At 23.7% G+C, this 25,399-nt stretch overlaps 1 protein-coding gene across 2 annotated transcripts in view; it reads left to right on the top strand.

The window, feature by feature from the left end:
* Positions 1–25,399, top strand: part of LOC122859392 (calmodulin-binding transcription activator 2-like) — a 47,515-nt gene that overhangs the window by 6,026 nt on the left and 16,090 nt on the right. For both annotated transcript variants that reach the window (XM_044162954.1, XM_044162955.1), the window contains exons 2-4: positions 5,906–6,258; positions 7,007–7,301; positions 21,978–22,069. In XM_044162954.1, the coding sequence (XP_044018889.1) occupies positions 6,049–6,258; positions 7,007–7,301; positions 21,978–22,069 (597 nt within the window). In that variant the 5' untranslated portion in view covers positions 5,906–6,048. The remainder of the gene's footprint in view (positions 1–5,905; positions 6,259–7,006; positions 7,302–21,977; positions 22,070–25,399) is intronic.

The following is a 25,399-nucleotide window of genomic DNA, read 5'->3' as shown; positions in this document are numbered from 1 at the left end:
AATTTATTTGGAAAAAATTTAGTTCTTATAAGTTCTTTGAACCCATTCAACCGTCTTAAAATGAATATCAATATTTTGAAAAAGTAAGAAATTTTTTACATCTTAAAATTTTTAATTTCCATGTTTAAAAATAAATTATAATTTGTGAAAAAATAAATTGCAAGTTGTTAAAAAAAAAGTAAATCCATTTGATCAATTAAAATTTATCATAAAAAACTTTAAAGCTATCTGATTACGATCTAATTCTATCACAATGGATAAACCGAATAAAAAAAAAAATCATGGTAAAACAACGAGGGCATTGTCAAAGTGTTCAAACAAGATAATCAATCAGTAAATGAAGCTGAATCATTCCAAAATTATGATAAAAAAAATCGAGATAAAATATTGATATAAAATACTTAAAAAAAGCTTCATCAAAAAGCTATATGCCTCGACAGTTTAAAAAAAAAAAAAAGTAAATATTAAAAACTAAATGTCGAACTAATATTTGCCTAAAATATTAAACTGATATTTTTACATTTATTTCAACAAAAAATACTTGTTGAAATAAAAGTCCAAACGGAATGAAAAAAAATTGGTAATCCAACATTTTTTTTCTTATTCAATTTGGAATTAACACAGAAAAAAAAGGATAAACTTCATCAGAAAATTAACGTGTAAAAAAATGTTTAATATTGAGTCAATATTATTTTCAATTTGATGTATTTTTTTTTTGAATGTTCATTATTTTACATTTCGTTCAAGTGTTTGAGCTAAATGTTAAACAAAAATATACAACTATTTAGACATTTGAAAAATGTTTAATTTTCATTTCTAACTGTGTGGGCTTAATAATGATTAGCGTGCTTTAACATTAAACTGGGTCATCGTTACACACACCCATACATAGATATGGCAGTTGGTTTAGAATTGGCAGTACAAGTGATGTTTGTATATACAATAAACGAGAGGGAAAGAGAGAGAGAGAAAGAGAGAGAGAAAACGAGCTTTTGAATAAACCAAGAAAAGAGATAATATTTTGATCCTGGACATTGAAGAACGCTCTATATTTATCCACTGATTTTTTTTTTTTCGGACAAGTATTTCTAATGTCAATCATGAAATTTCAAATGAATAAATAACTTTCAATCATTGACCATTATACTATTGTCATTTATTTGACAACGTCAGATTTTCTCGATTTTCCCCAGGTCTTTATGCGTCAATCCTACAATTTCATAGTCAACAAATACATAGAGTCAAGTTACATTATGGCGAGCAAATAGTATCGATATTATATACACATGCTAGGCTATTTTTGTTTTTTTTTTTCTTTATTTTTATTATTAATCCCTTGTATAGAACGATTAGCTTCCAATTGTTTGGGTCATTTTGAATAGAATAAAATAGAGGTGTATTTTGTGGATGAAATTAATTGATTTTTGATTAAGTGAATTTCAATGATTTTCAAATTTTGTAATAAACAACAATTGTTTTGGTATAAATTTTGAAAATTTTTGTGCTTAATCTAGCATTTCAAATGATCCTTTATATTTACATGTAACAACAGTTCATGTGTAGCATCTTATGGCATGAAGAAATAAGAATGACACTTCAACATTGAATAACGCCTTGAGAATTCACATTTCCAAGGGCTCAAGTAACTGAAAACAATGAAAAAATATATTACAATCTTGTACAGTTTTATTTTTCTAGTATATAAGTAGACAAACATTGTTTTTTTATTCTTTTTCTTTTATTATATTTTGACCGTAAAATTTATATACACCCTTCTACATGCATCATTGTTTTAATTAATCTATATAGAGTTGTTAATTTTTTTTAGTCCATTTATTTACAGAATTAAAAAATATATTATTTTATAATGTTTAATAATCTTTAATTTGTTTTATATTTAAAGATATAATACTTGTTATTTTTTATAATAAATTCATATCATTTGCAGTAGTTGTACCTGGTTGTTCTTTTAGTTGTATCAGGTTGGAAAACTCGTACTAATTTCTGGGCTTATCCGACGGCAGAATTTTAACGTTCTTCAATATTGTCTCTTCCTGGGTTTTTTTTTTTTTGTTTTATCAATGTCTTCTAATTGAACTTGAATTTTTCCAAATGCACTGAAACGTTTTCTAACAATTCCGAATGCTGATTCTAATTCCTTTATACATCAGATTTAATTTTTCCTTTAAAAGAAATCAGTTATTGGTTTTTTTTATACTTCTATTTTTGGACGATGAACTTTTTACTTTACAACAATTATTTAGAAAAAAATTAGCAGCTTTATTATTACCTGAAACCCTCAGAGTAACTTTGTAAAAATAATTATGTTCAATGTAAATTTTACGAGTAAAATGATACATTTATTACCAAGATATCCATGACATCTTTTATGTATTAAATTCATTTTGGGATTGTTACTTAAAGAAATTAAAAAAGCTCAGTTAATATTTTCTTTGAACACATAAGACATACGCTTTATTACCATTAAGAAATTTTAAATCACTAAGAAATTTACAGAGAAGTCGATAATTTATTTGCCAATGAATTTTTAAAGATTTTCCACCCTTTTAAAATCAACAAAAACAATAATAAAGATTTCGAAAATAACACTCATATATCCTTCTTTACTTTTAATACATCAATATTATAATTATAATAAAAATAATTCAAATATTTCATGTAACAAACGCTTGAAATCCAATTCCATAAATTTCATGCAAATAACATTAATATTTCATGAAATTTTTACTTTTTTTTTTTTTTTATTAGTTCGCGGTATATATTATCGTTTTATTTCCATTCATATACGTTATATTAGTAGACATGCCGAACTTCAAATGGAGTCCTTTACGTTTAAATTCTACAGTAAATATCAAATTTATGCTCACACAGGAATTCGAGTACATATACTAATAAATGTTTCATTTATATTCATCATTCATATTTATCACGTTTACCATCGACAAACACAAATTTTCTATATATATTTTTTTTCGAAATTATCAAAAAATAATATTTTATCATATTTATGCTCGTTTGATTACATTTAACTATCTATTGAAATGTGTGTGTTTTTTTTTTTGCCACATTTATTTGAAAAATTTTGAATATAAAATTTTAAAAATAATTTTTTTACAAACAAAAATAATGTTGGTTTTAGAAAAAATGTAAAAGATTTTTAGATGTGTGGCTATGTACGTGTTTGTAAAATCATTTTCAATGTATATATTATATTGTCAAACTGAGTTTGAGTCATTCGAGACACGAGGATTACTCTGGAGACGATGTTGAGAATATATGAATAAATTGATAGAGTGTAACATTTGGTATATGCATCAAATAACTACATCTATATTAAGTGTCATATACCAGAGTTATTTACCAATGGGTTAAATGCTAAGTCAAAGACAAATTACGTCTCATCTCAATTTAACTAGACTTTTTATTTTTCGAAATTTTAATCTTTTGCACTTTTTTTTAATTAAAAAAAAATCTAATTTATTATTTTTTTTTTAATTCATTTCGATATAAATGTATAAAACAATTTTTCGTAATCCACAGAAAAAAAAGAGAAAAGAAAAAACCTCAAGGTCATAAATAAAGTGGAAAAAAAAAAAAAACATTTTGACCATGGAAAAATTGAGAAAGATTTAACTTGAGTTCATGCAAAAGTTTTGGATAAAAAATATTGCTTGTGGTTAGAAATGAATAAAAAAAATATATATATTAAAATGCTTGAGATCCTAATGACTTACATTTGTTCAGTTTTGACTTTAGATTTTGAATTGTGAAGCTTATTGAGCGATCAATTGAAAACATAATAAATAATAATTCTGATAAATTTATCTTGGCAAGTGTGATAAGTTTTTTTTAGATTTTTAACATCCATATTTGTCAAAATAAAAAAATTCATATTAATTTAAAAAAAATATATAGTTATAAATTTTGATATGTATAATAGTATTGAGTTTATTTTACAAGTGAAAAGTTTATGATTTTTAACTATTAAAAATTTTCACCATTTTCAGGTCAATGATATTTTTTGGCACTCTTTATTATTATTACACGTGCGAGTAGGAAAAAAGCTACATAAAATTGGAAAAGCACAAAAAATAAAAAAAAAAAAAACGTAAAATAAATTCACGAGATTGGGATTTTTTTTTTTTTTTTTTTATAGACTGAGGATTGACGTTTGGCAAGCGATACGTGATCGCACTGGTGGAGAGGATAAGCGATCAAAGGTGCTTTTGGGTAGAGCAACATAAAAGTATTAGTATACATAGTTGAAGTAAACAAAAAAAAAAAAAATTAAATTGGCACTTGGCCCTTTTTCGGTTATACTTTGAATGCAAAAAGTCATTTGTGTATTAATAAATTTTATAACAAAGAAAAATAATAATTAAAATTTGATAAATAAATAAATCATAAATTTGATAAATAAAATTTTTGTATTCTTAATTTGTCTATAATTTGACAAATGAAAAAAAAAAAAGCAATAATTTGTCGTAATTATATACCATTAATTTCAATTTCGAAAGATATTTTATATAATTCGATTTTTAAATTAAAAACTCAAAAAGAAAAAACATATTTCAATATATGTTTTAATCTTTTGATCATTAAAAAATATTATAAAAATGTTAAAGCAATAATAATTTGTAGAGATATAATTTTTAGGGATTTTTAAAAATCGATAAATTATAGTTGCTAATTTATTCTCTTCACAAGAAAATATTTATAGTTCATTGTAATCTTAGCCAACCCGGCGTTCTGCCAGAGTATTGAAAATATTTTCGATTTTCAATTAATTACGAGGAACAAATGTCCCATAAAATATTTTTTATTTATCAATTTATATTCTCATAACAATATCTTGTCCATTATTTATATGAACCACATCAGAAGAGAAGAAAAATTCAATGTGTCCTTTTTTTAAAAAAAAAAAAACAAAAAAAGTCAATTGATTGACTCGAAAGATTCCTGCCACGAAACGATGTCGTTTTTCTCATCAGTGCTTTTTCCTAGGATAACTTGGGTAAAATAGAGGGGGAGGTAAAAGTAGTACGTGTGTGCTGAGAATTGGCAATGATCCGTTGGACGTTGTACAAGATTCACCGGCCTCCAGTCTGCCCAGTTATAGAAAAAAAAACTAAAAAAAAAAAACAATACAAAACAAAAATGAAAAAAAAAATATATAATAGAATTGAGTATTTTACGTTTAATGAAATCCTCACCATCTGACTCATGTTTCGTGCTTATTTCAATTTGCCAGGAAATAGTGCATGACGAAAATTAGAAAGAATCTGTATGTTAAGAATTTTTAACAGTAAATTTACATTTTTTATTTATTTTAAAACATCAAAAAATATATGATTGATAATAGTCTTATTGTACATGTATTTAATTACCTTCTATATATAAAATAAATTTAAAAAATAATTACACTCAAGAAGGAAAAAAGAATTTTTTTTTTTTTTTGTAATTATATTTTTTTTATTTTTATTTATAAAATTTGTCAGTGAATCGATATAGTAATTTATTTTTATTGGCAACAAAGAAAATGTGATTTACAAAATTTTTATTTATTTCTTTTGATGACTTGCAAGTTCATATAATATAACAGGGATTTTCTAAGATGGATATAAGGTCGAGAGATAAATAAAGTAAATCGAAATATAGGGTAGAAAAAATAATGTCAAATTAAATTCACCACATCACCAGTTATTTTAACTAGATCATATGAAAATCGATAATATTTTTTTTCATATTTTTCTTCAAGTTAAAAAGATAAAACTAAATTGAAAAACAAAATTTTTGATACGTTTAGGTCAAACCATTTTGACCTTATGATTTATCGATTTCAAAGTTGACACACCCTTTGACTAATATTAAAATTTGTTTACAGATGGAAGTGTTGATAATGCCTGGTTGTATATTATCAATTATAAACAATTAATAATTATAAAAATAATATATAAACACTCCACATTTTCTGGATTGATATCAGTGATTGTGGACTCAAATTGATGATTGTTCAAGACAGTGGATATGCGGCAAGTAGTGGTACTTGAGCCAGCTGGCAGTGTACTTGTCATAAGACAAACTTCAATAAATCAAACAGCTAATAATACAACAAATAATACAAATAATTTACATTACAATGATAATCATCAAAATAATAATAATACATTAAATGATCATAATCAAAATCGTATTGTTGTTGTTCGTTCGTCATCGACATCTTGCATGACAACACAAGTAAGTTATCACACTGTTATCCTTCATTCTTATCAATAAATTAACAAGTAAAAAATATTTGTTTATTATTTATAAATAAATAAAGTATCATTCTTTAAATTTCAAATTTTATTTTTTTCAAAAATTTTACAAAAAAAAACTAAAATGTCCCCATGCAAAGTAAGCTCACGTATAACACGGATGCATGCATGTGATACAGACTTTTATTATTCATGTATGGGTGTATTTTTGTGTATATATTTATATTTTATTTTTTTTATATTATTTATTTATTTATTTTTTTCAAGCGTTGAATGTGAAACTGCAGATGTTTATGCTACAAACACGACACGTCTCAGTGAAGAGTACTTGTATTGTTTTTCCTTTTTTTTTTTTTTTTTTTATCATTCTCTTATTTTATGAATATCCATATATAGATATATACTTTATATACATACACAAGTGGGCAGTTTACAAATGAATAAATGAATGATAATAAGGTTAATTAAACAAATGTTAATGTTGTATATATTGTGCTGGTTGCGTGTAAGCACTATCGTAAAAATAGAATTTCTTCAGATGTTTTATTACATTTAGCATATCTTTTATATAATTTTATTTAAATTTATTTAATTGTCATTATTAAGAATAATATACCTCATTATTCAAGGGCAATTTTTTCAATATATATATAATTTTTTAAACTTTTGAATATATTAAATTAAAAATTATAAAAAATAATCTCAACCATGTCTATTTTCCTTTTCAGAATAATGGAATTTTAGTCAATGGAAATATTAATTTAAATAATAATAATAATAGTAATAATAATGTTATTATTAATAATAATATAAATACAAATAATAGTATTAAAAAAAATCAAATAACATTGTCATCTGATACGGGAAGTATTATTTTAAAATCATCTGGTGAACATCATAAAATTAAAAATTATACTGGTGATATTAAAACCAATAAAGAAACGAGTCAAGAAAAACAGCAGAATATTGGTGGTGGTGGTGGTGGTGGTGATGTGAAAATTGATGCAACGGATATTATTTCTGGTGAGTGATTTGTTTTATTTTTGTTAACATTTCATTAAGTTTGTTTTATCAACACAGTAATTGGAGCAAAATGTTTAAAGTTAAACCTTGTATATTAAATTCAAACAAAAGTCAATCTTATATAACTTGTAAATTTTGCCTACTGTATTAGTTTTAGCCAATCATGGTAAATAGTAAGTTTAGATAAACTTACATTACCATCATTGCTCATGCATGAATGTGGGTGTGATCCTCAAGATGAGAGAACTATATACCTGACAGTTGAAATTACAGTGAATCATTTGAGATGAAAAAATCATCAAATCAATTTTTATACACGTGAAAAAGATCCCTTGATTTTTACACTCTTGTTTATGTTCAAATTGGTAAAACGTTTTGTTAATTTTGAAGGGAAAAAAAATGCGAAAATGTTGAATTGTTTATGATTAATTATTTCTGATACTAGACAGCTGATAATAATTCTATAAATAAAACTATTAGATAATAGTTAAAGACAGTTTCATTAAAAAAAAAAAAAAAATTTTTAAACAAATCCGTAACTCGATCGATGAAAGATAATACGTTGAGGTATTTTCACAGTGTTTAAGACCTCTAGTGGAAAATTCTAAATCTTTCTTTGTTTTACACATGTCTTTGACAAAGAAAAACAATGTCATTTGACTTGTTTATCACACTCGAAAACATATATGTTAGAAAAAGAGACAGTATATTTTTTTTTGTAATTATTTATGAAACACTAAGTCCATAATCCTATTTTTCTAAAAGTCAATAAAGTTTATTTTTTTTTTTTTTTTCATTTCATTCCTTAATTAGTTTTTAAATACTATCACACTTTTATTTTTGTAAATCAAATCAAAATAAAGTATTTTTGAATTTTTTTATTCTTTTAACAATTATTTACCTTTTAAACCAACAAAAAATCTAATTTGAATAATTAATTTATGAGTTTTCATTGTAATTATAATTAAATAAAAATTATTTAATAAAATTTATTTAACGGCTTTTAAAATTTAAATACATTGATAATTCAAAATAAAATTAACATTTAAATTTTGTCTATAGATTTTTTTTTTTATGGTTTTTATATTTATGGTTAATGATTTTAAATAGACACTTAATTTTTATTTTATTTACAGTATCATTCAAGATTACAAAACAAACACGCGAACCTTATATTTTTTGAAATTTATGTATTACAATTTAAACTTCAACTGAAACATATTTAATGTCAAAATTTTCATAATTAAATATTTTTTATTTCAATGATATTTATCAACTAACATAAAAAATATATTCTTTTTCTTTTATTTTTATGCTAGTTGAAATAAAAAGTTAATAAATAAAGTTTTTATCATACAATTTGGTTTTTAATTTTAATAAAATTTGTATGTCTTTTTTAAAAATATTTCCGAGCATTTAAAAATTTGTAAGTTTTTTAAATTTCATTGACAATAATAACTTGTTCAAATTTTTGATAAATTCAGAGGGAAAATAAATGCTTTCATCAGTGATTCTATAGAATTCTTTCCTTTTTTTTTTTCTCTTCCTCTAAGCTTATCTCAACGAGTAGGATAACATTTTTATCATCCTCGATTTGACAAAGAAAATCATTTTTTTATTTTATAAAAAGGGTAGAGTGAACACAAGGCCAACCGATTGTGTTCTTGGTCGAGTGATCTTGTGACTACTCAAGTGGCTGTTTTAAAAGTTAACCAGTGTTGAATTTCAGGTCGATGGGGTCATCGCAAAATAAGCTTTAAAAAATTAGAAAAAAAAAAAACCAGATTTATAACACGATTAATTTATATATCGTAAACATCAAAGTTACACGAATGAATTATCTTTGAAGTTTTTTTTTTTTTTCGTTTTATTTATTATTCTTTGTAACTTTATCTGATATTTATATATTCCTTTAAAAAAAATTCACCTGAAAATTTCCATTCAATTGATTTTGACCCTTAAGATAGACTTCAATCATTTACATAATAATGTAACTTTATTTTAAAAATAAATTTTCATTTAGTTTTGTTGTTTTAACATGTATGAAAAAAATAAAAAAAAGATTTACAAAAAAATTAAAAAAATAGGTGGTGTAAAAAATGCTAGGTGTTTTTGCTGACAATTTTTTTACATTAATTTTTTTGTTGGCAACCGATTTGAATTTTTTTAAATTATTTTTATGGATTAGCGATCGAGTCGAGTTAGAAGAAAATGAAATAGAATAAAAAAGAAAAAAGATGAAAGTTTGTAATAAAAGTTCCATCGGACGATCGCCATCTCGACAGTTTGTTCCGTTGAATTGGAAAGATCTTGTCGTAATGATAAGCCTTTGTTGAAGTTGTGCAAGCATGAGGAAATAGTAGTGATCGTAAATGTAACAAAATTCAAGTTTATTGAGATTTTTATTGAGATTTTTTTTTCATATAAATTATTATACATTGTGTTATACATTTTATTTAATAACTATTCAATTTTATATTCATATTAAATTTTTTTCTTTCACTATAAACATTCTTCAAAGATAAATAACTAATTAATTAATTAAACAAAAAGAAAAATTACAACAATTATTTATTTATTTATTTATTTATTTATTAAGTTTACGCCCTTGACATTTCTTTCTTTTGGGCTACATTATATAAGTTATTACAATTACAAGTTACTTAATAATATGTATATAATTATATATGTAAGAGAATATTATTATAAATTGATGAGATGAACATGTGGTGTGTAGACTGCCGTTGATGACTTTATGACGATCTACGATTGTGACAGTGCCAAATGACGATTCACGATTGTGACAGAGTGACATATAAGAGTGAACTGATTCCACATTTGATCCACGACCATATTATCATCATTATTTGTTTTCGAAAATTTTGTTCAGTGAAAACTAATTCTTTATTTTACATAACTTTTGTTGTAACGATGACAACATTTTCGATGAAAATTACTGTAATAATTTTATGAATTGTAAAAGTCGTATTTTATTTTTTTTTTTGTAACTTGATTATTTATTTAAAATGTTGATGTTATTTTTGGCATTTGAAATACCATTTTTTTGAATTTTTTAACAATTATTTTAACAATTTTTTAAATCAATTAATAATAGTTCGTTAAATGCAAATAATTATTACTTTTTATACTTTTTATTATAAATTTAAAATTGATATTAACAAAAATATTTTGTTATTTAGTTTTCATTTTTTTATTTATATAAATAATTTTATATTTAATTTTTTGAGAAAGAAATTTTTTGATTAATTCAATTATTGATTGCATGTATAAATTATCATCTATTTTATATAAATATTGTTTCATTCAACATATTTAATATTTAGTAAACATACAATATTATTTTATTGTTTTAATTATATTTATTTTACTACCAAGTATGTTTTATTTCATAAATTAATACAAAATTTATAAATTAAAATTTCATTAAATTTAATCAACAATTTTTCAATTGTAAAAACATTATATATTGATTATTACTTTATTTTTTAATTAACGACAATTCATCCAGTGCAATTACCAGTGATCAATTTATCTAGCAACTTGTAGATAGTTGAAAGCCTTGTTTCCGTTTTCATCGTTTACTCCCCTGATATTAGTCGGTTCGTTTGATGGCTATTAAATTGAATTGAGTGACTTCTTGTATAATTTTAAAGGTGTTGAAAAACGATGAAAAATAAAAAAAAAGAATAAACAAAGTGGTAAAAAGTATATATCTAAAATTTTTAAAAGAAAAAGTTTAATGAAAATTCAAAAGTTATTAAGTCGTTGGTTTGTTATACAAATGACTTGTAACTTTATCAATTTTTTTTCTTCAGCAACTTTTATTATTTTTAGATTTTTTTTTATTTCATTCTGTTGGTTTTTTATTTTTTATTGATAAGGGAGGAAATTCTCAAAGGAATTAGAATGTATCGTAAACGATTTGAATAAAATCCAATGGAATTCTCACTACTATCTATTTTGCCGATTTTAAAAGCCCGTGATTCGCACACTCCAGAGACACAAATTTTCTCTCCCAACTGGAAATTCTAAAATTACGCTATTTGTAATTTTAATTAATGATAGTCGTATATTATTGATTTCCATCAATCGTTTTTAAATAAGAACAAAAAATACAATTTACAAATAGAATGAAAAAAAAAAATCTATATTCGTGTTACAGTATTTTTAATATGATTATTTAATTTCTTTTTTTTTTTTTCTTTTTTAAAATACTACTTTTCTTGTATTAACATTTCAAATGAGGTGAATAGACAATCGTGTTTCTTGTATCGTGGATGAGAAAGTCTGAATAACTTGCATGAAATTACCTTACATAATCTTTTTTTTACTTTTCCAATTAAAAATGTCATTTACCATTTTAGTATTGCGTGTTTTCTTTTCTTCGAATGATGAAATGCTAAAAATTATTGTTTTTTTTAGAAAATTCATTTTGGTACTGAAACAATGTACAAAATTTGTTATAAATTTATAAAAAAAAAATTGATAAAATGTGTCAGACAGCTATATTAAAATTGTTTTATTTTTTTTTGATAAAATAAAAAACTTGATGATAAATAAGACCACTCAAAAAGTAACTATATCTTTAGGGTAAATTTTAATTTACTTATTTTTTTCTTGCACAGTGTAATTTTGCATTTTTTAAATGTGAAAATAGGTCAATTTTTGTTGGTAGATATTAATTGAACAATTAGGTCAAACACTGAATTTTAACACTCGAAAAAATATTAAATAAATGTTTTTTTACATGTTTAATTAGCAAAATTTAAATTATAATTTTCTATTAAACTTCAAACTACAAATTTATTTTATGTTAATTTCATAACTGAATAAAAAAAATTTCACTATATCCTAAGTAAAAATATCAGTCCAAATTTTGAGAAAATTTTCCATCTAACATTCGGAGCTGTTTAAAAATTTAGCATTCAATTTTTTTGATATTTCATATTTATTTCCAACTGTGTTTATATAGGTTATTACAATATATATCTTGGGCTACATATAATCATCTCCAAAAAAAAAAAAAACAAAATTAACTATAAATCATTTGAAATCCAAGTAGTATAAAAACCGAATAGTCAGCCAGTCTAAAAATTCATATATCTTGGATTTTAAATTTTTTTTTCGTCAAATATAGGAAGGGAGGAGAAAAAAAAAGAGCAAACACAATTAATAAAAAACAATTGATAATAAATTATTGAAATTGGGAGTAGTATAAAAATTAAAAACTAAATAGTTATTCAATTCTAAAATAAAAACAATATATATTTTGAACTTGAAAGCTTTTAATTGTTCAAGGATGTATAGGAGAGTATAAAAAAGACGGTTTAAATAAAAATACAATAAAAAAAATTAATCAAAATAGAAAAGTTAATAAATCTATATATGCAAGATCAATTGAGGATTATATATAATAGTATTATGATAAATTTCATTGGATGATTAAAGATAGATATTTAGCCAAAGGGAAACGCTATATATTTTGTGTGTATATAAGGACATGAAGTAGCAAATTACGATGAAATGTTATACTGTTCAATAGACTCTTCCTATATATATATATAACTTGAATTAGTTTTGGTGTGTAAACTATAAATTTAGTTTGAGTCAGTTATAGATGCTGGGTATACTAAAATAAACGATGGTATGGTTTAACCTCATCCTTGTAAGGTATCATGACAAAAAAATAATACATACATGTATATATAAAGTATTAAAATGTGGTAGTATTATACAGCATGAAGTTGAAGTCCCGGGCTTGCGAAGTATGTAGTTTTTTAGTTTAAAAAATAACCACCAGAGCGGCAGTCACAGTGCAACATACATTTTTTATTATTTTTTTTTTTTCATTCTTTCTCTATCTATTTTTCAATGTTTTTTATACATAAAAATATAAATAAATAAATAAATAGTATGTAAAAAAATCGAGATATATTCTCGAGAATATTTTAGTATATACAAACTACGTTTTATCCCTGACACGAGATGTCCTCTAGGCCTATCTGATCATCGACTATCGACCTCAAAATTTTCTTTGAACATTTTTTTTTTAAATTTAATTCATTTTCAATATATTTACTTAAATATTTTTATTTAATTTTTTTTTCCATTTGTATTTTATTTATTTTTATTGTTTTTTATATTTAGAAAAAAAAAAAAAATAGAATTCTACACTTTAACTAACGAAACGCCCCCATCTTATCGACCCTTCTTGCATTCTCCTGGCACGTCTTTGCTGCTGCTGCCACCCTCAATTCATCCCTCATCTCATCCCTTTACTTAATACTCGTTTGCCTCGATATCTTTAAAATGAAGAAAGAAAAAGAACCCTAATTTTACAATATCGATTTTATGTAATGTCAAAATTACATCAATTCAAATATTTTTCTTATAAATAAAATTATAATAAATAAATTTGTTTTACCTTTTTTTTTTTCATGTTATTTAAATTTGACGATGAATAAAAATGTAAGCATAGATAAATAATAATTTAATAATAATATTCACCGTTGATTTGATTATAAATGTTAAAAATATATATAATTTTTTTTTGATTGAACAATAAAAGTTTTTTTTTAATAAATATATACTTTGACATTTTTTCAATCAATTTTTTATGATTAAAAATTTGTATTCCATAAAAATACAAAACTTCAAAATAAAAAAATAATAAAATAAAATCACGTGATGAAGTATTATCGGTGTTTATTTTCATCCCGATGGAAACAACTTTCGCACGTTTTTTCTCTCCAGAGAGATTGCTGAAAAATTAAGGAAACAAAGAAAAATAAAAAAAAATAAAAATCTTGTACAGTATAAAATAGGTATATACAGTAGATTAACTGTGAAATAAAGTTGAAAAAAAAAAAAAAAAAAATTAGTAGCTAGTTTGGACATGAGCCTTTGCCAAAGGTCTATTTAAAGCCAAATTTACCTCATTCCATCTTATAAAAAAAAAGGCGGACGAGGAGGGAAATGATGATGCTTACCGGTAATTTACTGGCTCAACATCTAAGTATAAAAAATACAAAAAGAAAAAGATGTGTATCATCAAAAAAAAAAAATAAATAAAAAACGATTAAAAATAAATAGTAAAATTAACGAAAAAAAAAAAAAAGTGTATTAAAAAAATTAAACACCTCAGGGGATGGCTCCGCACTTTGACACATGACCCAGTTTTATCAGGTTGTGTAATTGATCGCCACACGCTTCTTCAATGTTCCTGTTAGCTTGGTGAACAATCCCCCAACAGGCGAACCTTTTTTTTTTTTTTTTCATTTCAATTTTATCCTTTTTTATCTTTCTTCACTTCTTTTAAATTATTTCACTTGCTATATGTATATATATATTTTTTTTTTTACTTCTTCCTCTCTCTTATTCTGGATGGCTCAAATGCACGACAATTTAATGAGTTAGGTTTATTTATGCAGGTAAAAATATTTGCATGTGTATACATACGTGAGTCCATATTTAGATAGAAATAGAGAGAATAAAAAAATTTGTTTTGTGGATCGATTTACAATGAAAATTCGATACATTGTTCAAAATAACATCATGACAGGGAGGTAGATCATGTTAAATTTTGTCCAGTAACGAGAGTGAATATAATTTTATGTTCATTTTAGAATGATGGTTTAGATGGTTTAATAGGATTGAATGTCACTCACTCATGCTTACTCATCGTTGTTATAAATTTCTCTCTCATACACAAACCAGACACACGTCCGGCTGTTGGTAACGACTCTATTGATTCAACAAAAGCACGTTTCTCATTCTATTTTTTTTTTTTTTTTCTTTTTCTCTTTTGTTCCTGTTGTTTTTTTTTTTTTTTTCATGTTTTGAAGCTTTCAATTTTCCTGTACATATACACATCAGTAATCAAACTCAATGCAAAGTTGTCGATAAATTTTTTTTTTTTAAATGGTATTTTTATATTTTTTAAAAATTAAAAAAATTAATTTTATCAGTTTTATAATTATAAGTTTTTTTTTAATTTTAAAATACATTATTTTATTATTTTAACAAAAAAATTTATTTGCTATAAACATTTTGAATGATAAAAAGTTTATCAAATCTTATTATTATGCAAAAATTTTTTTATTTTTGTCTTAAAAATTTTTAAGATAGACACAATTTTTTTATACACGTGTCTTATAGACTTTTGGCGGGCCAAAAATTTACCAGGCGCCGACTGGTAAATAAGAATTTTAAAGATACCAAATGTCTTTCATATTTATCCTAGAATAGAATTTTCTTCTTTCAAATGTCAGTTTTTTTTTTTATATTCAGATAAAACTTTTTAACTGAAATGATAAGAACTGAATGAATTTTTTTAAAAATACATATTCTTCTTTTAATTATGTATAATACAAAACAAAAATTGAAGTAAAAAAATTAACTGATAAATTGCTGATAAATTAGCCAAAGCATAATAACCAATTAATGTATAAAAAAAAAATAAAAATATACATAAAAAACTATGGCATTAAAAATAGCGGCCTATTAATAAAAAAAAGCTCAAGTAAAAAAAAATATATACAAAAAAAAAAAAACCAAAAATTAATAGCAAAAGTATACTGAAAAAAAGTTCAAGTTAATTAAAGTAAATGTAATAAGTATAAAATTTTTTTTATATCTATATTTTGAAGATATGTTTTGTTGTTGTTTTTTTTTTTTTATTTGGTTAACTTGCGTGTGAATAATACGTTTCCATATATCGACAAAGCCAGGGTTATATATACATATGTGTCCAGGAATCCGACTATTAATCAGGCACTCGAGAATCAAGGGATGAGAAGCGAAGAGTCAAACTGGCATAGGGAGAACGTGAGAATAAGGGTAAAATAGAGGGTTAGTTATTGTGGAATGGCAAAAAAAAAAAAAAAATATGAGACAGACAAAACAGGAAGGTAGTCCAGCTGAGTCTCAATGTGGCTTCCAAGTGATTTTTATTTATTTTATTATTATTATTTTTCATTTATTATTTTTTTACCCCCCTCGTATTTTTCAACATATATTTATGTTTTTATTATTATTTCCTTTTTTTTTTTTTCACATTGTTCTGGGGACGCGCCAGTGCTTTACGGGGTCACTGAGAGGTGGCAGCACTGGTCCTTCAAATTCGACTGAAAGCGTCTGCACGGACTTGTGTTTTACTACTTTTTTTTTAATACTTTTTTTTCTACTGGCCCTGGCACTCTCTCACTCTTTCTCACACACATATTTATATATATATATATTTATAAAAAATTACTTGCATGTTGCAAGTAGAAAAGTCCGTGCACGTGCGGACGGTAGAGGTGGCAAAAACGAACGGGGATTGGCCCATAGGCTGAAAGTGGAAAATGGTCTCTGGCGGCACACTTGGATGTCTACTTTTACCCCTCTTTTATACCACCTACAAAAATCCCTCTCTCTTACTTTTTTACCACCCTTTTTTTATCTCACTTTTATTTATTTATTTTTTTTTTCTATTTTGATCTTGTCTCTTTTCATCCAATACTAAAAATTTTACCTTCAACTTTAAGGAGCTCTCTACTTCTAATTTTCCTTTTTATGACGCAAGAGTTTTAACACGATCTTTTTATAGTATTGTATTTTTTTTTTTTCTCATTTTTAAAAAACACACACACAAACTCAACAAATTTCTAAAAAAAAAAAAAAGAAATTAGGTTCATGTTGTAAAATTCAAAGTTAATATATCTTGATATTTTTCTTAACGTTTTTTCATTTATTTTTATAACATATGTACTATTTTATGTTAAAAAAAAATCAAAAGACAGTATTGATACAATTTTATGTATCTTGAAAGTCAATCTATCAATTGACACTTTAAATATATAATAAATTCTCTTTCAGTGTACGAGAAAAAGTATCAATATTATTTACTAAAACTGAATGTTGATGTTGTGTTTGAAAGATAACTATTGGTTTCATTATTTTTGTATGTTACTATAAATATCTGTAGTCATTGCTTACAGACAAATATTTTACATTAGTATTTGCGCAATGCTCTGATGCACATATTGAACATTTACGTTAGTAAGAAAGAAATGTTTGCATCCAAAATAAATATAAAAATCAAAAAAGATAAAAAAAAAAAAAAAGATATAGAATATGTACTGGGATTCCAGGGTTGTGGCTGGAGGTCATGGAAAGGGTGTATAAGGGTATTTGTGCACACAGTTGAAGAGCTTTTGGTTTAAAAGTGTTAGTTTTAAGGGAGGGCTGATAGTGGTTTAAGGGAGGGAACTGATAGGGCTAAGGTCCTATACAAGTACGACAAGGATCGACATGAATAGAGGGGACAAATTTGAGTTTTTGGGGTAGGGAATCAAAGAGGGCTGAGAGGTGGAACTTTGTGATTGTGTGTGCAAAAAGGGGCTTTTAGAATAGCAAGTTGGCTCACTCTGCGGCTCCCGCCGCTCGGGAGCAGACACGCGGGGCCAAAAAAATATTATCTTCCTTCAAAATACACACATACACATATACATACACTATTTTATTAAAAATATAAAAATATAAATTAATTAAATAATAAAATTAATTCAGTTATATTTGAATATAAAATTAAATTATTTTTTTTTCCTATTTTTTTGTAAATATTATAAAAAGCTCAGCTTTTAATTTTACACTACGATAAAATAATTATAATTTTATTTAACGTAAATTAAATTAACATCATTTGTGTAAAATTTATTAACAAATTATTATTCCATTTAATAAGTTTATGAAAAAATTATTAGGTTATTTATTAAATTTGTTTAAATGATTGTTTTTTTTTTTTTAAATTGAAGTTAAATAATTTAATTTGTTGAACTAAAACATTCAGAAAAAAATTCAAGCACAACAACCGTGGCAATATTATTTTTAGTTTTGATGTCTATGTGTGAACAATTACATTATTTTGTCTCCATTGTTGAGACGGGTTCAGTGTTGTAACCTAGATTTTAAGAATAACAAAATCAAGAAAATCAAATAAATAAATCTTCGTATAAAAAAAATAATCAAGAACGCACAAGAGAATTAAAACATAAAAAAAAAAAAAAATCTGTCAAAATCATCAAGAATTTAAGGAAAACAAAAAAAATTAAGAAATAAAAATTTGTTGATCCCAGTGAAGAAACACGTGATTGAGGCTGTAATTTTTTATATTTATAAAATAAACAAGGGAAAAGGATTAACTCAAGATACCGATAAAGTGTGACAAAATATACAACGAAGGCGCCTTATTGTCCTTACGCACGCGTGAGTTCCACGTGTATCTGATAATCTAAACACTCGTTAAATTAACCAATTTTTTATTTTTACATTTTAACATGTTTAACGAGTTTTTAACAATGTGATACAATGAGTGAAAAATAACAGACTAAATAAACAAAAAAAGTGACAACAATTAAAAATAAAAAATCAAAATTCTGCTGAATTAAAATTTTAAATAAATTAGCTAATAAATCAATAAAAATTAGAAAAATTAATCAATAGATAAATTAATCAAAATACCGATAATAATCACGAAGAACTGGCTGTGCAAGATCTTCATCGGAAATTCTTAACCGTAATAATATAATGATAAATTAAAAGAAAAAAAAAAAAAAAAGTCATAAATTATGTATTCACAAAATAATACAATTTTAAAAATTAAAATATCTTGACATAAGTTGTTATTTTAGAATAAAAAAAAACAGTGAGTTAAAATTTTAATAAAAAAAAAAATATAATACTTTTGTCTGACCACATATGCAGTTACTCTACTAGCTTGTTACATTTAACAAGTTTTACAGTGTTACTATTTCATATATATACTTCAATTTTAGCTTAACCACTTAAAAGTTCAACGAGTGCTACAACTTAAAACAATTTTGACTGAACTTTTCCAAGCTTCCAAAAGCTTCAACTTATTTCTATTTAACGACTTTCATTCGTTTTAACTTGACAGTGGTTATTTTTACCCAACATTCGTTGCTTCTTTTTAACTTGAAAACTTCACTCGTTGTTTCTTCTGATAAGCTCAAAAATCATTCCTATAAAAAATAAAATTTAAAAAAGCTCAAAAAACGTTTTTTTTTTTTTTATCAAAAAAATTGAAAACTGTTAGTGCTTGAGTGTACAATATATATCTATAAAAAAAAAAATGTGAAAATAAACAATAGTTTATTTAATTGAAAAAATAAAAAAAAAAAAAAGCTCAGTGGCTGTGTTTTTAAAAAATTAAAAATTTTAACTGTCATCTAGCTGAATTTTAAATTAAATTTTTTTATTTTTCAATTTATTATAACATTATTGCGAAATAAAAATAAAAAAAAAAAAGCTTTCGTGTTTTTAAAAAATCGATAAAAGACTCGATAATCTGTGGAGTGAGACACAACACACAATGGCAGGGTATAATCACGCGAATTCACAACGAGTCGTCTACCACGCGACGTATCCAACGCCACTAGCTCCAAGTAAGCCAACAAAAAAAATATATATATTATTTAAATATGAATAAAAAAAAAATAAAAAAAATATCTTTATATATTTTATAATTTACTAATAAACATTTGGTAATATTTATTAATTTTAGCGAGTTAATTATAAAACTTTTAATTCAATATTAAAAAACAAAAAGTTATTTGCAAAAAAAAAAAAAAATATTAAAATAAATTAATTGTTGATTTTATGTCATTATCAAGTTTTTTATTATTATTTTTTTTTTTTTAAGGATCGTTAAATTGGATAAGAAAATAAGGGTAAATTACTTGAATGCACGGGTGTGCAAGTTTCAGGGTTACATTGTAATATAATTTGCCGAGTTATTTGAAAATTCGTGATCGTTTTAGTCTATTTGAAATGTACCTTGTCAGATATTTCATTTCATTTAAAAGCCTTTTTTCTATTATATTTTCATGCTCATTTATGTATCACCTTCAAAAAAAAAAAAGTTGATGAAAACACAAAACGAGAGATAATTAAAGTTTTTTGCGTGTACAGTTGATACTAATTTTATATATAGATGATGGATGACGGGTAATTTTTATTATCATTATTTTTCATGTATTTTTTTTTGTTTTTTAATTGGCAGTTAATAGATATATATAGGATTATGTAAAAATTTACTAGTGAAATATACATGTATATTTTAAAAAGTTTTATAATTATTTTATGAAAAAAAAAAATTAAATAATTTATTGACATTTGGTTGTGTATATATATAAATTTCTTGTTAAACAATTTGTACAATTAGTACGTTGATTTTTGTCTGGAAAGTTATATAACGGAAGTCATTTAACTCATTCCATATTTTAGTGTGGTATTGGTCCAATTCATTTCACGTCCGCGTCCATTTCACTTGCTAATTCACTAGACGAATTTTCGCTAATTGAGTGGAAACAATGGTCACGTTTTTTATTTATATTTTTTTTATAACTTATCAAGTAGTTTTACCTCTTAATTTAAATTGTCTCTATATTTCAATTTAAAATAATTTAAAATATAAATTTAAATTATTATTCTTTTGTGTCTTTTCTTTTTAAAGGTAAAAAAGCATAACTTTTGTCACTTTTGCAATTAGAGTTTTTATTTTTTTTTATTTCGAAAATACAAAACTGTATGTTTGAAAATTTATTGACAAATATTCTTGAAAATTTCTCACTGATTTTTAAAAAGGTGTATATAATAGACATATGGCTTTTTCCCTTTTAAATATCAATCAAATTAATGATAAAAAAGAGCTTTTTCAACTTTAAGTATTCTTCTGTTGTTTAAACAAAGCTCAAAAGAAGAAAAACGATAAAAATATTGTACCGAAAATTGGGAGATACACTTATTTAAATTTGAAATGAATTTTTTTATTTACTTAAGCTTCTCTACTATATTGAGAACAATATATATAATAAATTTTAAACCGATTAAATTTATTTTTGAATCAATTTAAGTAGCATATAAATTTTTCTCCACCTTATCAATATTTATACTTATTTTTTAAAAGCCTTTCCTTTTTTTTTTTTAATCAAAATTCAACCTGCCTTTTATTAAATTTTATTAATAATTATTATATTTTACAATTGAAATATTTTTACTTTAATAAACGAGGTGTATAAAAATTAAAATTTAATTATTCAATTCAAAAGAAAATAGTACATTTTTTTAAACATAGATTTTATTCATCATTATGATTTCATTTGATATTCGTAATTTAAAAAATAACAACAACAATATGCAAATCAATATTATTAACATGATTTTAAAAATAAAAAACATGGGAAATTATTAAATTTATATTTTCATTCATCGTTTATGTAACCTAGGTTGACTTGAGTTTGATAAAATTTATAAAATCACAGAAAAGTCAGCCCTCAGTATATTGCCAGAAGATAAAAAAAAAATAAAAAAATAAATTTAAATAAAAAATAAAAATAAAAAAGGTCGTCGTCATATTCTTGAACTCTGATAGAGCCAAAAAAGCCAATAGAACTTTCACATCAATGCACCTAATCAATTTTGATTGATTCTTTAAATATAATAATAAATTATTGACTTTTTTTCAACTTTATTTTCTACTTTTAGGATTTTTTATCCATTATTTTATATATATATTCATTATACATTTACATTTTATTATTTTTTTCATTTAATTTTTCATGTAATAATAATAATAATTATTTTTTTCAACAGACGGGGATCCAATAAAATTACCAGAAAACTTGGAGACTCTACCGCGAGCTGAGCATTTTCCTACTCAACGACATCGATGGAACACAAACGAGGTAAACAAAATTTTCAAATAAATATTGATGTTCCATTTATCTCATAAACATATATTTTTTCTCTCTTTTAAACTATCTATTGTTTTTTTTTTTTTTGAAATAACTTTTCCCATCATTTTTTGTGTGTCCCTTTAAAATTATAAAAAGCTTTTAGTCCAGTGTTAACTTAAGTACCTTCATTATTAAAACTTTACCATGATCAAACTGTGAAAAAAACATATTTTTTATATTTTTATCAAATAGTCAAGAAAATAAATTTGTTAAAAGCAATTTTCATTTTGAATTTTCTCAAGTTATCAACCTTTCTAAAAATACGTATAGAAAAAAAAAACAAAAAATAAAAGAAAACCGAGTGTAAACATTTAGAAAAATTTAATTTATCCAATAGCAAGCCAAAAACAAAAAAAAAAAATTGAAATAAAATAAAACTAATGCTAAAAAAAAAAATATATTTTCAAAAAAAAAACTATCCCAGTTTATATACAGTTTATTTTCACGTTTTAACCAGATTTTTTTTTTTTTTTTCTTTTCTTCATTCAACATCAGGTACATGATGTACATAAACACAGTTTCTGAGGTTTTTTTTTTCGAGTATGGTCGAAGAGGTAATGTAGGGATACAAAGTTAGCTAGAGAAAAAACCACAAAAAAGTATTATTGGAATTCATGGTGTTAGCAATTTCATTCTCTAGTTTCTTTATTTTTTTCTTTTTAAATTTTTATTTTATTTATCAAATTACCACAAGATGTATACTCAATTATTTAATTATTTATTAGATAATAATAATTGTGGACTGTGTAGAGTTAAAAACAAAATGAAAAAAGATAAAAAAAAGGTAAAAATTTTGAATATTTTTGAATTAAGATTCGTCAAAACTAGTTAAATTGATATTTTTAATTGTAGTGCTCTTTTAGTTTTATTGTTTCCTTGTTTTATGTATTTTTTCTCTCGTCTCTCCCATTTTTCTACGACAAAAATGTTTAAATCAAAGACGAAGATTTCAATATATCATTTTTTAGACAGACTGACTATTCGGTTTTTATAAAACTTGAATTTTAAATGATTTATAATTTATTTTTTTTATTAGAAAATTTTTTTTCCTTCTTTCTTTTCAATTCTTTTCCTATTTCTTCATAGTCTATAATTTTCTTAAATTTCCAAGCTCAATATATACCTTAATAAATTATAAACACAATTGAAAAAAAAAAAAAAAATGTAAAAAGCGAAAAAAAAATTGTAAATGATCAAAATTAAATATTAAAATTTTAAACATCTACCCGAGATGTTGAATTAGCATTTACCCAAAATGTTTAAATGATACAAATAAAAGAAGAATATGAGTTTGAACTTTAATAAATAATTAACATTTAAATTGTATTAATTAAACATTCAAAAAAAATTTGAACTCTGAGTTAATATATTTTTAAATGCTCGCAATTCTAATTCTCCTTGAATGTTAATTTGCCGTTTTTTTTTTCATAATAATAATATCCAACAATTATTCAAGACTTAAATATTAATTGTTAAGCTAAATATTAATCCAACATTTAAAAAATAATACCCACAAATTTTCAAAACATCAAACATGTTAAACTGATATTTTTTTTCGAAATAAAAAAATGTCAACTTTACATTTTTTTTCTGTGTAGAATACGCATGTTACCGTCAAAAATTTTGAGAAATAAATAAAAAAACTCATTTAAACTTTGTCTCTACAATTATCATAAAAAAAAAAAACAATAAAATTTCAATTTAACGAGAAAGAAAAATAAATTTAATAATTTATTAGACCTATTTTGACATTCGAGAGAAAAGGTTAAATTCCACAATTTTTTTTTAAACTTTGTATATATTATAATTTATAAATAATAATTGTCTCATATACATAAACATAAATATTTTTTATTAAAACGATAATAGTTAAATATTATTGAATAATTGAACAACTTGGTCATGACTAAGTAACAAACCACGCGATAGTGCAAAGATAACTGTTAAATCGTTAAATTGGGTTGTTGATATGTCTTATGGGATGGTCATTATGTACAATACATGACTGTTATACACGTGATATTATAACGCATTCACATGGTTTTGCATATATCAAACCACATTCAAAACTCAACACAAACTAAAAGCAAATATTAACCCACTTTTGTTCCCCTCTCAAAATATATTAACCAACACTTTGCACTGTGTATATACATATGCGACATATTTATTTATTAAATACTGTGTATTATGTTGTATATATGTATGAATGCATTGTTTTAATTTTATAAAATATATATAATTTTTAAATAATATATATTTTTTGGTTTACCGATGTAGTCCATACGGGGCTAGTTCGACCCCGCTCTCTCGGCCTCCGATCAATAGCTGGAGCCAACGGGCTTGACGGTGTTGAGTCGACTCGAGTTTGACTGAGTCCAAATACTTTGCTGACTTGAAAAAAAATTTTTTTCATTCTGTAGTTTATTTTATTTTTTTTTTTTTTGGCTTGGCTTATCTTGCTTCATGGATATATTCATAGATATATATATTATTTTTATTTTTATAACGATGGACTTTTTAGACCGAGATTGTTTGATAAGTCGAGCGCTCTTCCGGTTTCCTGAAATTATATTATGGAAAATTTTTTTTTTGAGAGCTGATCGATTTTAAACCTTGTTTCCTAAATTGATATTTTAATATTTATACTTTTTATTATTATCATTTATATTGTTTTCAATGTTATTGTATAAATTTAATTTTTTATTTATATATATTGTTTGTTTTTTATTACAGTTTTAATTGGGGCTTTTATTGTTATTATTTTTTTTTGCTAAGAGTTTTTTGAGTGTTTATTTACAGTTAATAAAAAACTATAGAATTTAAAATTTATTTTAAAATGTTGATGCTTGGCAATTAAAAATAACGTTAAAATCTAACAATTTAAAAAATGTTAAATCGGTATTTAACATTTTTTTACATTTTTAATTGACACTTTTTGAATGTTCATTTTAAAATTAAGAAATTTTTGAGTGCCAGTTTGAAGTTAAAACTTTCAGTCAAATTTTAATTCAATATGATGTTTAAAAATTTTGACACTTCCATTTTTTAAAATTATAGAAGAAGCGAGAAGAGATTTAAAAAGTAAAAAAAGGAAATTTTTTTAATAAAAAAACAAATAAATTATGATTCATCACAATAAAAAATCTCCGTCTTTGATTTAAAACTATTTTTTTTATGAAGGGGAGAAGAGGCAATATAAAAGACAAGTGAAAAATAAAAAAAAAATACTAAAATACAATAAATTATGAATTATTAAAAATTTAAGTAGTATAAAAA

Source organism: Aphidius gifuensis, linkage group LG6 (assembly GCF_014905175.1).
Source record: "Aphidius gifuensis isolate YNYX2018 linkage group LG6, ASM1490517v1, whole genome shotgun sequence".
NCBI lineage: Eukaryota > Metazoa > Arthropoda > Insecta > Hymenoptera > Braconidae > Aphidius > Aphidius gifuensis.
Note: the sequence above shows the minus strand (reverse complement) of the source record. Positions and strands in the feature narration are given on the sequence as shown.